Raw genomic sequence first — 13,599 nt, 5'->3', positions numbered from 1 at the left:
CTTGACAATGTTTCTATTGTTTAGTGGCTTATTGAAGTCTATTACTATTATTGTATTATTTTCTATTTCTCTCTTTATCTCTTAGAACTTGCTTAATATATTTGGTTACTCCAATGTTGGGTGTATATATCTTTACCATTGATATATAATATTGATGCATTATTTCCTGTATATTTTACATTGACCTTTTGTGTGTCTTTATACAGTTTTGACCTAGAATCTATTTTGACCAATACGATTAAAGCTTCCCCTGCTCTCTTTTGGTTTCCATTTCCATGGAATAACTTTTTCTTTCCATTCACTGTGAACCAACATGTTTTCTTAAAGCTGAAGTGAGTCTTTTGTAGGCACAATATAGCTTAATCTATTTTTCTTGTCCATTTAACCACTCCATGCTTATCAGACAATTTTATCCATTTATATTTAAAATAATTATTTATAGGGTGCCTGGGTGGCTCAGTTGTTAAGCGTCTGCCTTCAGCTCAGGTCATGATCCCAGGGTTCTGGGATCGAACGCCACATTGGGCTCCCTGCTCAGCGGGAATCCTGCTTCTCCCTCTCCCACTCTCCCTGCTTGTGTTCCCTCTCTCGCTGTGTCTCTCTCTGTCAAATAAATAAAATAAAATCTTAAAAATAAAATAAAATGATTATTTATAGTTAAAGTCTTATTAATGCTATCTTATTAATTGCTTTCTCCTGATTTGTGTTTTCTTTGTACTTTCTTCTCTTTCCATCTTCCTTTGTGAAGGACGATTCTCCATAGTGGTTTGCTTTGGTTCACTTTTCTTTGTTTTTGTTCATCAACTGTAAATTTTTGCTTTGTGTTTACCTTGAGGCTTACACAAACATCCTATAGTTATATCAGTCTATGTTAAGGTAATAACAACTTATCTTGGATTGCATAGAAATACTCTACCTTATTCTCATTTGCCATATATTATACATTTGATATCACAATGTACCTTTTTATGTTGTGTATTTATTATCAAGTTATAGTAGTTTTATTTATTTTTAAATATTTTTCTTTAATTTTATACTAGAGTTAATTGATAACACATTATATTACAATATTAGAATACTTTGAATATACAATTATCTTTATTTTTTAAAGATTTATTTATTTATTTGAGAGAGAGAGCACACATGCATGAGTTGGGGAGGGGCAGAGGGGGAGGGAGAGGAAGAGACCCTCAAGCAGACTTCCCACTGAGCACGAAGCCCAATACAGGCCAATCTCCTGACCCTGAGATCATGACCCTGAGATCATGACCTGAGCTGAAACCAAGAGTTGGTCACCCAAACAACTGAGCCACCCAGGAACCCCTGAAATTATCTTTAAAACTGACTTTTATTTTTCCAAATGTTTTCAAGTGTCTTATTAGTGTTCTTTTATTTAAACTTGAAAATGTCCTTTCAAGCTTTTCTTGTAAGGCACGTCTAGTGATAAAGAACTCCCTGAACTTATTTTTTTTTCTTAAGTCTTTATCTCTCAGTCATTTTTGAAAAACACATTTGGTTGTTAAGTATTCTTGGTTAGCAGTTATTTTGTTTTGGTTTGGTTTGGTTTTTTTTCCTTTCAACACTTTGGATATATTATTTTATCTGGCCTGCAAGTTTTCTGATAAAATATACACTGATGAGGATTCCTTGTATGTGTATTGTTTTTTCTCTTCCAGCTTTTAAAATTTACTCTGTGTTTGATTTTAACAGTTTTATTATAAGTTAAATAATAATTTATTATTCAAATTACTAAATAATAAGCTTGGGGACTCATGAGCTTCATGAACTTGGATTAAGTTTCCTGCCCCTCTATCTTTATTTTCATTCTGGAACTCAAAAGACTGCAAAAGACTGCATAAAATTTCTTATAATTCACATAGGTTGTCTTCACTTTTTGTCATTCTTTTTTTTTTCCTATTCTGGCTGGATAATTTCAAATAATCTGTCTTTGGCTCATAAATTCTCTGTTTGACCAAGTCTGCTATTAATGTTCCCTTTTGAATTTTTAATTTCATTCATTCTGTATTCTTCAGATCTACAATTTTTCTTTGGTTCTTTTCTATAACTTCTACTTTTGAAGAACTCATTTTGTTTGTGTATTGTTTTCCTGATTTTATTGAATCATTTTTCTGTGTTTCTTTTAACTCACAGAGGCTTTATAAGAACTATTTTGAATTATTTATTGGATAAATCAGGGATCTCTATTTCTGTGAAGTTGTACTAAAAAACAATTATGTTTTTATTGTGCTATGATGATTCCATGAATCTTTATGTTTCTTGATGTCTACATGTAACATCTTCACATTTGAAGGACTGGACACTTCTAGTCTTTACTGCCTTGCCACTTCAATGAGTCTAATCTTGGGTTTATTTTCTTAAATGATGTACTGGAACTTTCCTGAGGCTATACCCCCACCTAAATGGTGACTACATTTCTGTGTTTACTCTGTGATGATTTGTCAGTCATGTCTCTTCTAATTTTTGTAATTTTCTATTGTATATTTTAATATAATTTAATTTAAAAATTACTTTAGACATATGGTGGATATCCTTTCCCTCACTTAAAAGGGATGCCCAAGGATGTTCCCCAGTAATGTTAACAAATTCCTATATTAGATAATTTATGGTAACTAAATTTTCCTCTTTATTAAAAACACATTCTGTTAACTTGGGAAATAAAATTTGACATTATAATAATTTTAAATTGATTTTAAGTTACCAACTGTATACTTGCACAAACCAGATATTGTTTTATATTATGTGTTAAAAGTGAAGGAAAAATTCTCCAATTTCCAAATCATATTTAAATGTATTATCTGGGGCGCCTGGGTGGCTCAGTTGGTTAAGTGACTACCTTTGGCTCAGGTCATGATCCTGGAGTCCCAGGATCGAGTCCCGCATTGGGCTCCCTGCTTGGCGGGGAGTCTGCTTCTCCCTCTGACCCTCTTCCCTCTCGTGCTCTCTATCTCTCATTCTCTCCCTCTCAAATAAATAAATAAATAAAAATTTAAATGTATTATCTGGTTTTGATTCTGATTTGCCCCAAGTTCTACCAGTATTTACAGAAGTAATTAGCCCCATGTGAGTTGGGGAAGCTGATGTTCAAAGCAAAGAAAGTATTGCCTCTCACTAGCAAGAGGCAGATGGGAGCCTCAGAACCATGTTCTCTGAGTTTTTTCTTGTGTTTTTATGCCAAATCTTGTCATTAATTGATAAACAACTTCCAAAGAAGAGAAACATGTGGTACAATGAGCAGCTTCCAGCTTATTAATCCTAGTGATAAACTGGGAAAAAAATTCCTCTGAGAGTGACCTGTTGATAAAATCCATGTTCTTTTTCTGCTGGATACCAGCTAGGCTGGTCTACCAAAGACCTGATGATGCATGTTGAAGGGCAGTCATGCCCGCTCTTGTGTCTTTCTACAGGTGAGAAATATGGACATAAAATTAATTGAACTCTTGCTTCCACATATTTATTTTACTTATACAAAAATTAAAATGTATATTCATATAATGTAAAAATTGAAATAATAAGTGGTATAAAATTTAATTATTAAATGCTTTATTACATACCCAGGAAGCTTTTAGACATAAAGGAGTGATAAGAAAAACTATTTTTATATTTAGTGCAAAAACATTGAGTGCAGAGATTGCTTAAATAAAAATTAAAAAATAATAAAACTTTTTTTGTAATTTTTCCCTTTCTCCTGGAAATCTCAAGCTTGAAGAGTTGTAGTAGAAACTGTAGATCAATGGAATTAGGTGTGTTTTATAAGTTCACATTTAATTACATGTCAAGGATAAAAGTGGAAGCAAAAGATTCATACCCAAATTCTTTTCAACATCATCAATTTTGATGTCATTTCTATTTAAATACTTTAAAGTTGTAGCTCCTGCAAAGAAAACATAGCTGACTTTTGTATATTTGTCACAGATAACCATTTTCCTTTTGGGCAAACAGGAGGTATGTGTCATAGGTAGTCATTTGCTCAGTTGTGGAGACAAAAAGATGCTTCCTTCCATATTAATTGAAAACTTTGATGTTAAAATGAGGTTTAGGATTACATATTTCAGTTGATATCAAAACTGTTCTTCTCCTGAATTTCCAGTGTTTAACTGAAATGAGTGGTGATTTTAATAAGTATCCAATAAACTTAGAAAGATAAAATCAGGAAACATGTTTGAATATAGTTAAATCTATGTCTCTGGAAATTAGCTTCTGCCGAACTGATGAAACAGCAGTAGAAACAGCCACTTTTTTTGCCTCCAGAGATAAATAGCAGGGGAAACTTCTTTCATGAGAAAAAAAAATTTAAATTTAAATTTAAATATATATATATATATATATATATATATATATATATATATATATAGTTAACCAAACTCAGAGCTGCCTGCATATGATTGTAAAAATGTGTATTTGTAAGAACAAGATTATATGCTGTGTATATATTAAGTGGTAAGACCAGTATCAAGAGAGATAACTGGTCTAATGTTATTGTTTTATTAAAAATAAATGCTCTTGATGTAGTGTTTAATGATTCATTACTACATCAAAAACTAATGATGTACTATATGTTGGCTAAATGAACATAATAAATAAATAATAAATAAATAATAAAATGGTCTTATAATCTTAAATTTTTAATCTAAAATTTATATAATTTACAATCACTTCTACTCTCATGTTTGCCTTAAATATAGGGAAAATTAGAGTAAAGTGATTTAAGTGATAAAAACAAGGTTACATACTGGCAATTTTAAAATTCAGAAATTAATATTGTTTTCTTACTCTGAGGCCTGTTCTCTCCCCACAATTACGAAACTAGAGAGTTATTTGTTTTAGTAAAGGGATATCCTACAACTTTATAATCAGTACTTTGATAGCATTATTAGGTGCCCAGTACTGTTATAAGAGCCTTACACAGACTCCACAATAATCCTGAGGACAGGGGCTACTCTGATGCCCTTTTGGCCAGTGAGGAACTTGAGGAGTGACTTCCCCACTGTCATATGGCTAATAAGTGGCAGACCCTGGATTTTCACCCAGGCCATTGACGTACAGATTTTGTCTAAGGATCAGATTAAACTGCATCAGAAGTAATGGATAAGGTGACATCTTAGAGTTTGAAGTGATTTTAGAAAACTGGGGAATTTAAACTAGCAAATTGGAGTTGTTTATACCAATGCTAAGTCCCAATTATTTTGTGGCATTCTTTTGTATTCATTTCTCTTTGATATTTTTTAAATTTTCTAATACAATATATATTTAAAAATTTACATTTCCTGACTTTTTGACGTGTGTATGTGAGTAAGTCCCTCTGAATTTAGCTTACAATGACTAACATGCATATTTTAAGACCATAAAGATTTATTTCAGGTGGCATCTTATAGTACAAGGTTAAACAGTTGGGAGGAATTTGATGAATTTTGTTTTCAAATTTGGGAACAGATGCAGGCAGGGTTCTGGTGTAAGTTCATGCCAGCTCAGTCATCCCCTAATATTTAAAGACTGAGAGACGTGGAAAATTATATGTATTAATTGCCCAAGTTTTGAATAAGAAGCTTATCCTTTGATTTAAAGTAATTTCTTTTTACACATATAATCTGTACTTGTAGGAAGACAAACGATATGACCCAGAAGAAACTGATGTCAGTTGAATCTCCACTATCAGGGAAAACTTGGATTTATTTCATAATTCCGTATATGCATATATATATTAAACTATATATGTATATACAAATATGTACCTACTTATCACATATGTATTATTGATATATACATATATATGATAAGGAAATTTTAATGTGCCACCTTTTTCACTGTATCTATGAAACAAATAATACATTATATGTTAAAAAAAGAAGATAGTAGGAAGGATAAAATGAAGGGGGGGAAATTGGAGGGGGGAGACAAACCATGAGAGACTATGGACTCTGAGAAACAAACTGAGGGTTCTAGAGGGGAGGGGGTGGGGGGATGGGTTAGGCTGGTGATGGGTATTAAAGAGGGCACGTACTGCATGGAGCACTGGGTGTTATATGCAAACAATGAATCATGGAACACTACATCAAAAACGAATGATGCAATGTATGGTGATTAACATAACATAATAAAATTTAAAAAAATACAACAAAACCGTCATACCATGCTCATGATTATAGACCCACCTTACATCCCAATGGTTGCTTGAAATTCTATTATGAATTCTAATATTAATAGATAAATTATTTTTATGTGTCCAATTGCAGATGTTTATATTTCTTTTGCTTTCCCACTATTGCAAACAAGACCAAGGTGAAAATCTTTAAATGTTGCCTACTTATCTCTTGATTTCTGCACAAAATTTCCTCCATGCAGAAGTTTATACACATTATTTTTAAGGTCCTGTTATTAGAGTGGTGCTGTCTTAAACAAAAATAATACCCACTCCCATTCTCATCAGCATCTTATGAGCACCACCCACCTCTTGATACTCAATGTCAAAACAACCCACCTGTCAACTAAAGGTTAAAGTTGAATAAGATTGGCAGCTCAAACTTCATTTCTATACTCTGTGGCCTGTACTACAGAAGAGAAAATAACCAGTACTCCAAGCATCTAGCCTGTTGAGGAAGATTTTTTGTGCTTGTACTATAGGAAAAGTCAGAGTGAGTCAAGCTTTAGCTCCAACCATCTAACTTTGGATATCCAATGCCTGGCTGTCCACAGTCAGACCAACAACTTCACATTGTATAGCCTTGCACAGCACATGAGTTAGAGGATGAAACAGCAGTAGAGACAGCCAGTTCCTTGCCACATTTAGAAGAGAGTGTGCAGTGATTCATACATATTCATAGGAGGAATGGGTGGGAATTTTTATGGATTCACCAACAAAATCCAGAGATTTCCCCCTGGTTGGAAACAGAGTCCAAGAACACCTTGAATTTTCCAATGATATTAAACTTAATAACTAACTCTAATCATACTCAAGTAAAGAATAATGATATTGAAAATCTGTTTTTATGGAACCAATGACCTAAATCAACCGTGGGGAAGCTCTCAAAGTACTTCCACCTGTAAAGAGGTTTTCATTTAAGAGAGTGATGTATTATGTTAGACACAACCATAACACGTTTGAGATCTGATCGCAGAGCTAGCATTTTACTTTAAGTCTTCTCTTAATTTTTTTTTATTTTTTTACATTTTTTTAAAGTAGGCTCCACACCCAATGTGGGACTGAACTCATGACTCCGAGATCAAGAGTCACATGCCCCACAGACCCTTAAAATGTTAAAAAATTATCCTCCCAACTTAGGAACATCTGTATCTAATATATATATATATATATATATATATATATATATATATATATATATATATATATACACACACATACAGTAGAAGAAGGAAATTATGTTTTAAAAACTTGATAATTTAACTCATGGTTTTAGATTTGTAAATCATCGATAAGATTTCTCTAGTAACATTTCAGTATATGCCACAATGAGTTAATTTGCATTCACACTTTCATGTAATTTTTGAAATGTTTTTGTTGTTTATTCTTCATTCAATTTTAATTTTCTTGTCCTCATAAGTCATTCATTTAGGAGTTAACTCTGCCACTTCCCCCTGACACACATTATGGAGGATTTCTTTCAAATGTGGATCTTCAAAAGGAAATATAGTGTCATTTTTACAGAGCTGCATATGTAATGATGGTTCTACTGGGGAAGGACTGGGAGTAGAACTATTGGATGGATATTATTATGTCTGCTTGGAGATAAGGAGTTGCCCTCAGCAGTGAATATTCAGCAGTGAGAATTGTGAGTCTGGTGTTTGGGGGATCGTTCCCAGGTTACATTCGGGGAGGACTTTTTTTGCTTTTTCTCGTTTTTTCCTCCTCCCCACCCACCCTCTGGTGGGAAATCAGGTATCTATAGGCAAACATGTGATTCTTAGAGATTGCCCAGGAGTTAAGAGAGCACTTTGTATTTTTGGAAATAATGAACTTCATTTCTTACTTTGTAACTTTGTTGAAAACTTTGACCAGAAATCCAAAACCTTTTTAATGTGATTATGGTTTTGCAGCTTGTATTAATATGACTTGTCTTAGACAGCTGTAAATTTAACAGATGATTAAAAGGATATTGTACATTTAGGGTCAATTGACTGTAACTGGAGAGTATGAAAAACAGTGTCCTGCTTTGAACCATGCCACTTGCCCTTCCTGTGCCTCAGTTTCCTCAATTGACAAATAGTGATAATTATAGTAACTGATCCCATAGAGGTGCTGTAAAAGTTGACTACATCAAAACACTAGAGCACGTAGAGAGATGACTGGCACATGGTAAGCACAGCATGGGTACTGGCTAATTTGTTATTAGCAACATGCCTCAATTATACTCGTTTAAAAGTTGATAAAATTATTTATTGGTGTGGCTGCTGTATCAAATTACCACTAACTTTAAATGACACAAATTTATTATCTTTCAATTCTGGAGGTCACAAGTCAGAAAATGGTCATTATAAGCTAAAATCAAGGATGATTGTACTCATTTCTGAAGGCCTTGGAGGAGAAACCTTTTTTTTTTTTTTACCATTTTTCACATTCAAGAAACCACTCAATTCCTTGCATCATGGTCCTCTTCATCTTCAAAGCCAGTGTTTGAATCTTTTGGACCTCTGTTCATAATACCACATCTCCTCTGATCTCTGCCTCCCTCTTATAAGGACGCTTGTATTTACATTGAGCACAACAGGACATTCCAGAATAATATATCTCTCTCTCTCTTTAAGTAGGCTCCACGCCCAGTGTGGAGCCCAATACAGTGATTGAACTCACCACCCTGAGATCAAGACCTGAGCCGATATCAAGAGTTGGATGCTTAACCTACTGAGCCAACCAGGCACCTCCAGAATAATCTCCTCTTAATCACATCTGCAAAATCTGTTTTGCCAAATGAGGGAACGTGTTCATAGTCTTGGAATTAGGACATAGGGATCCTTGAGTGAGGTGAGGACATTATTCTGCCTAGTATAATTGGTTTCATTTATCACTAATTTAAATATATCATAGCTTTGTTAAGTTTAGTAAAATACAAAATTTATAGAAACATGTTTTAAGACACATTTTTTCCTGATAATAGAAGACAGATGTAAATTGCTGATAAGAAAAAACATTCACAATGATTTTCTGTCCTTTTGCCTGTGTGATCTAGGGTAAGTTCAAATTATGTTATTAACACCCACAATACAATCTCCAGATGGATAATAACATCTGCAGATACAGTTATCTTTTACACAATAATTGAGACACAATGAACGAAGTGCCAATACAACATGGGCAGATTCAGAAAGGAGAGAAAGTGGTGAGTCCCTTGTGGGCTGAAAATTTATGCTGACATCTGACTGTGTCCAAAATAGTATATTGATTTTAAATCAATGACAGTGATTATCTCAAATTTGTATATGTAAGACCTCAATGACTAAGATTAGTATTGCTGTTTTATCCTAGAAACTTATGAAATATTTTTGTTTCCTAGAACTAAGTATTAGAAAATGTGGGTAAATCCAATCTTATTGGAATTTCATTTTGGTTTGAAGATAAACACAAGGGCCTGGCATTTAATTTTTTTCAATTTTCCTTGAGCATATTTTATAGATCATATTCATGTGGATTTTAAAGACATGCTACAAGAAATGAATCACTTAAAGAGCAAAAAGAAAAAGCAATTTGCATTTTAATAAACAATATATGTTTAATAATAGTTTATTTAAATATTCAATAAATATTTACCATGTTCCAGGCATTCTTTTATATTCTGGAAGCACATAGTAAACAAAATAGGCAAATTGCCTTACTCATATTGAGACTCTGTCAGTGACAGGAGACTAACACAAAATGAAATAAATATATATGTTAAGTGGTGTGAAGGAATATAAGAACAATAGTCACCAAGACCTATAAGAATAGGCCCCTCTGAGAAGGTGGGCTTGAAGCAAAGCCCTGAATGATGTGAGGGTGTCAGTCACAGATGTGGGTGGCAAACCCAGGCCTGGGTCACAGGAGAGACAAAAGCTGTAGACTGGGGGCACACCCAGAGTGGGGACAAAGGATTAGAGGGGAAGCCATGTGGGATTTACAGCACCAGGGCAAATGCACTGGAGAAAGCAGAAAATGATTTCAAAGGATTAAAGTGTTACAATATGGTAGGCCTTGAAGTGAAATATGAAGTTTCATAGTAGACCTTTGAGCAGGAGTTGACCTGCTCTGATACAGATTTTTTTTAATGATTTTATTTATTTATTTGACGGAGAGAGAGCACACACAAGCAGGGGAATTGGCAGAGGGAAAGGGAGAAGCAGGTTCCCTGCTGGGCAGGGAGCCTGATGCAGGGCTCACTCTCAGGACCCTAGGATCATGACCTCTGAGCCGAAGGTGGATGCTTAACCAACTGAGCCACCCAGGTGCTCCTCTGATGTAGATTTTTAAGATCACTATACTCTGCTGAGGTTAGACTAAAAATAGACAAAAAAGAAAGAGCAGGGAGATAGCAGGAAAGCTACCAGAATAACCTGGATTAAATATGGCTGGAACATTTCATTTATGAAATACCAACAAATGTCCTAACCTTTTGTGATGTTGTGATGCATAACTAAGTTTTTTTTCATATTCCTGGCATAGAGCTCCTAAAACCCTCTGAATTTCCTAAATGGAAATAGCTATGCAGATATCTTGTGTTATTCATAAAAAGGCCCTCCTACCACACCTGAGTTTATGCTAATGAGGTGACTTATTGAAATCTCCTAAGAATCAGGGCTGGCTGCCAGGAAACAAACCATAATTAAAGATTTGCAGTTTTTATTTTTATTTTATTTTTTTAAGATTTTATTTATTTATTTGACAGAGAGAGAGAAAGCACAAGTAGGCAGAGAGGCAAGCAGAGGGAGAGGGAGAAGCAGGCTCTCCACTGAGAAGGGAGCCCAACGTGGGGCTCGATCCTAGGACTCTGGGATCACGACCTGAGCCGAAGGCAACCACTTAACTGACTGAGCCACCCAGGTGCCCCAGATTTGCAGTTTTTAAACCTCTACCTTTCAGATCTCCAAGGAGAGGATCTAGAGGTTTCATTAGTCACTGATGGCCAATGATTTAATCAAACATGCAAAAATAATCAAGCATCCATAAAAATCTAAAAAGATGGGGTTCAGAGAGCTTCTGAACATATGGAATTGCCAAGAGGATGGTACATCCAGAGAGGACAATGAACCTCCTGGGCTTTTCCTGCATATCTTAACTTATGTATCTCCTCTACCTGGTTGTTCCTTAGTTATATACTAGTCAATTTAGTAATTAAAATATTTCCCACTCTAGAAAATTAATTGAACCCAGGGATGGGGTCATGAAAACCTTCTGTTTATAGCCAGTGGTTCAGAAGCCCAAGTGATAAGCTCTATTTGGCAATTGGTATCTGATTTGGGGAACAATCTTGTGGAACTAAGCCCTTAACCAGTGAGATATTAAGCTATCTCCATGTAGATAGTATGAGTACTGTATTAAATTGTAGGATACCTAGCTGGTTGTCTGGAGAGTTGGACATTGCTTATTATGGGGAATAAACCCTCACAAATTTGGTGACCAAAAGTGTCAGAGGTAAAATAATGAGAATAGAGGAAACACATAGAAGGTGTTTTTTTTTTTTTCTCTTTACATTCTACACTTCCTAAATTATTCATTTTGCTCACCTTTGGCCTTTCAAATAATCAGTGAATCAAAGAGACTTTACCCCAACCAATATTGACTTAGCTCTACTATAGACTGTACAACATTCTGGATGCCAGAAATGCAGAGAGTGAATAGGAAAGATATAGTTAAACTCTAACCCACTTATAGCAAATACCAGCTTTTTAATGCAGTTAGCATAATCTATGTATTGCTGCATGAACATAAACACAATATAAAAAATTTCTCAACAAAGAGAAATAGATCTACAGTTTCTAACTTAAGATGTGTCTCTTGGTCTGTTCATTTTTCTCTAGCATTTTGCCTTGGAAAATTTCAGCCCAACCAGTACTCTCTGAGGTGTCATTTCCATTGTAAGTTTCATCCATACTGAAAGTGTCTTCTCTCCTTTTCCTTCCTGGTCTTTGTGGCTGTCTGCTCTGCTGGAGCTGCCATCAGCAATGTCAATGAAGAATATAACTTTATCCTCTGACTTTATCCTCCTGGGGCTTCTGGTGAACAATAAAGCTACAGGGATTGTCTTTGCTGTTATTTTTGCTATTTTTGTGGTGGCTGTAACTGCAAATTTGGTCATGATATTCTTGATTCAGGTGGACTCCCATCTCCATACTCCTATGTATTTCCTGCTTAGTCAGCTGTCCATCATGGACACCCTTTTCATTTGTACAACTGTCCCAAAACTTCTGGTCGACATGTTTTCTAAAAAGAAGACCATTTCCTTTATAGGTTGTGGCATCCAGATCTTCCTCTACTTGACCATGATTGGCTCAGAGTTCTTCCTCTTGGGCCTCATGGCCTATCACCGCTATGTGGCTGTCTGTAACCCTCTTAGGTATCCAGTCCTGATGAACCACAGGGTGTGTCTCCTGCTGGCTGCTGGTGCCTGGTTTGGTGGGTTCTTGGATGGCTTTCTGCTCACCCCCATCACCATGAATGTCCCCTACTGTGGTTCCTGAAGTATCAACCATTTTTTCTGTGAGATCCCTGCAGTTCTCAGACTAGCCTGTGCTGACACATCCTTGTATTAAACCCTAATGTACATCTGCTGTGTACTCATGTTGCTCATCCCTATCTCTATCATCTCAACCTCCTATTCTCTCATCTTGTTAACTGTCCACCGAATGCACTCTGCTGAAGGCTGGAAGAAAGCTTTTACCACTTGTTCTTCCCACTTGACTGTAGTCAGCATTTTCTATGGGGCTGCCTTCTACACTTATGTTCTGCCCCAGTCTTTTCACACTCCTGAGCAGGACAAGGTAGTGTCAGCCTTCTATACCATTGTCACACCCATGCTCAATCCTCTTATCTACAGCCTCAGAAACAAGGATGTCATGGGGACATTTAAAAAGGTATTTTCACAATACTCATCTGCTCAAAAAGTATCCACAAGTGATTCTTAAGGATTCAATAAGCTGACAGTAAGTCTTCCTAAGAACATTGTCTATTGTCCTGTTTCAAAGGTGACTATTTAGTCAGCTGTCAAAGATTACTTACAATTGGCAAATAAAAGGATTTACCATGCCTGGTTTCTTGTTACCAGGGGAGAGAACCAAAGATTTATCATTACATTCATTATTTTTCAGATACATTTTGGCTACCTATCAACAATAAGATATTATTACATAGGTTAAAGAATTCATCTGATGCTGGTTCTTGTCTCTCAGACTAAATAAAGGGGGAAAAAGGTGTATCGTAGAGTTCACAGGAAATCTTTGCAGATTCTTTTCACACTTAACCCAGGAACACTTCTCAAAGCTAACAAATTTTGTTGCCAATAATTATGTGATTATTTTTGTATCAATAAAGTAAAATAATACCAATTCACAAGTGACAAAGGATAGAAATCACACAATTTGAATCAGATATTTATTGGC

General features: G+C 35.2%; 1 protein-coding gene across 1 annotated transcript; it reads left to right on the top strand.

Moving 5' to 3' along the window:
• Positions 1 to 12,165: 12,165 nt before the first annotated feature.
• LOC114200300 (olfactory receptor 2T11-like) lies at positions 12,166 to 13,125 on the top strand. Its single transcript, XM_028092346.1, is given in 1 exon segment — positions 12,166 to 13,125. A coding segment is annotated over 1 exon segment (960 nt).
• The last annotated feature ends 474 nt before the right edge of the window (positions 13,126 to 13,599 follow it).

This window comes from Eumetopias jubatus, unplaced genomic scaffold (assembly GCF_037043125.1).
Source record: "Eumetopias jubatus isolate StellerSeaLion01/CBP00866 unplaced genomic scaffold, mEumJub1_p1.0 scaffold_5, whole genome shotgun sequence".
Taxonomy (NCBI): domain Eukaryota; kingdom Metazoa; phylum Chordata; class Mammalia; order Carnivora; family Otariidae; genus Eumetopias; species Eumetopias jubatus.
Note: the sequence above shows the minus strand (reverse complement) of the source record. Positions and strands in the feature narration are given on the sequence as shown.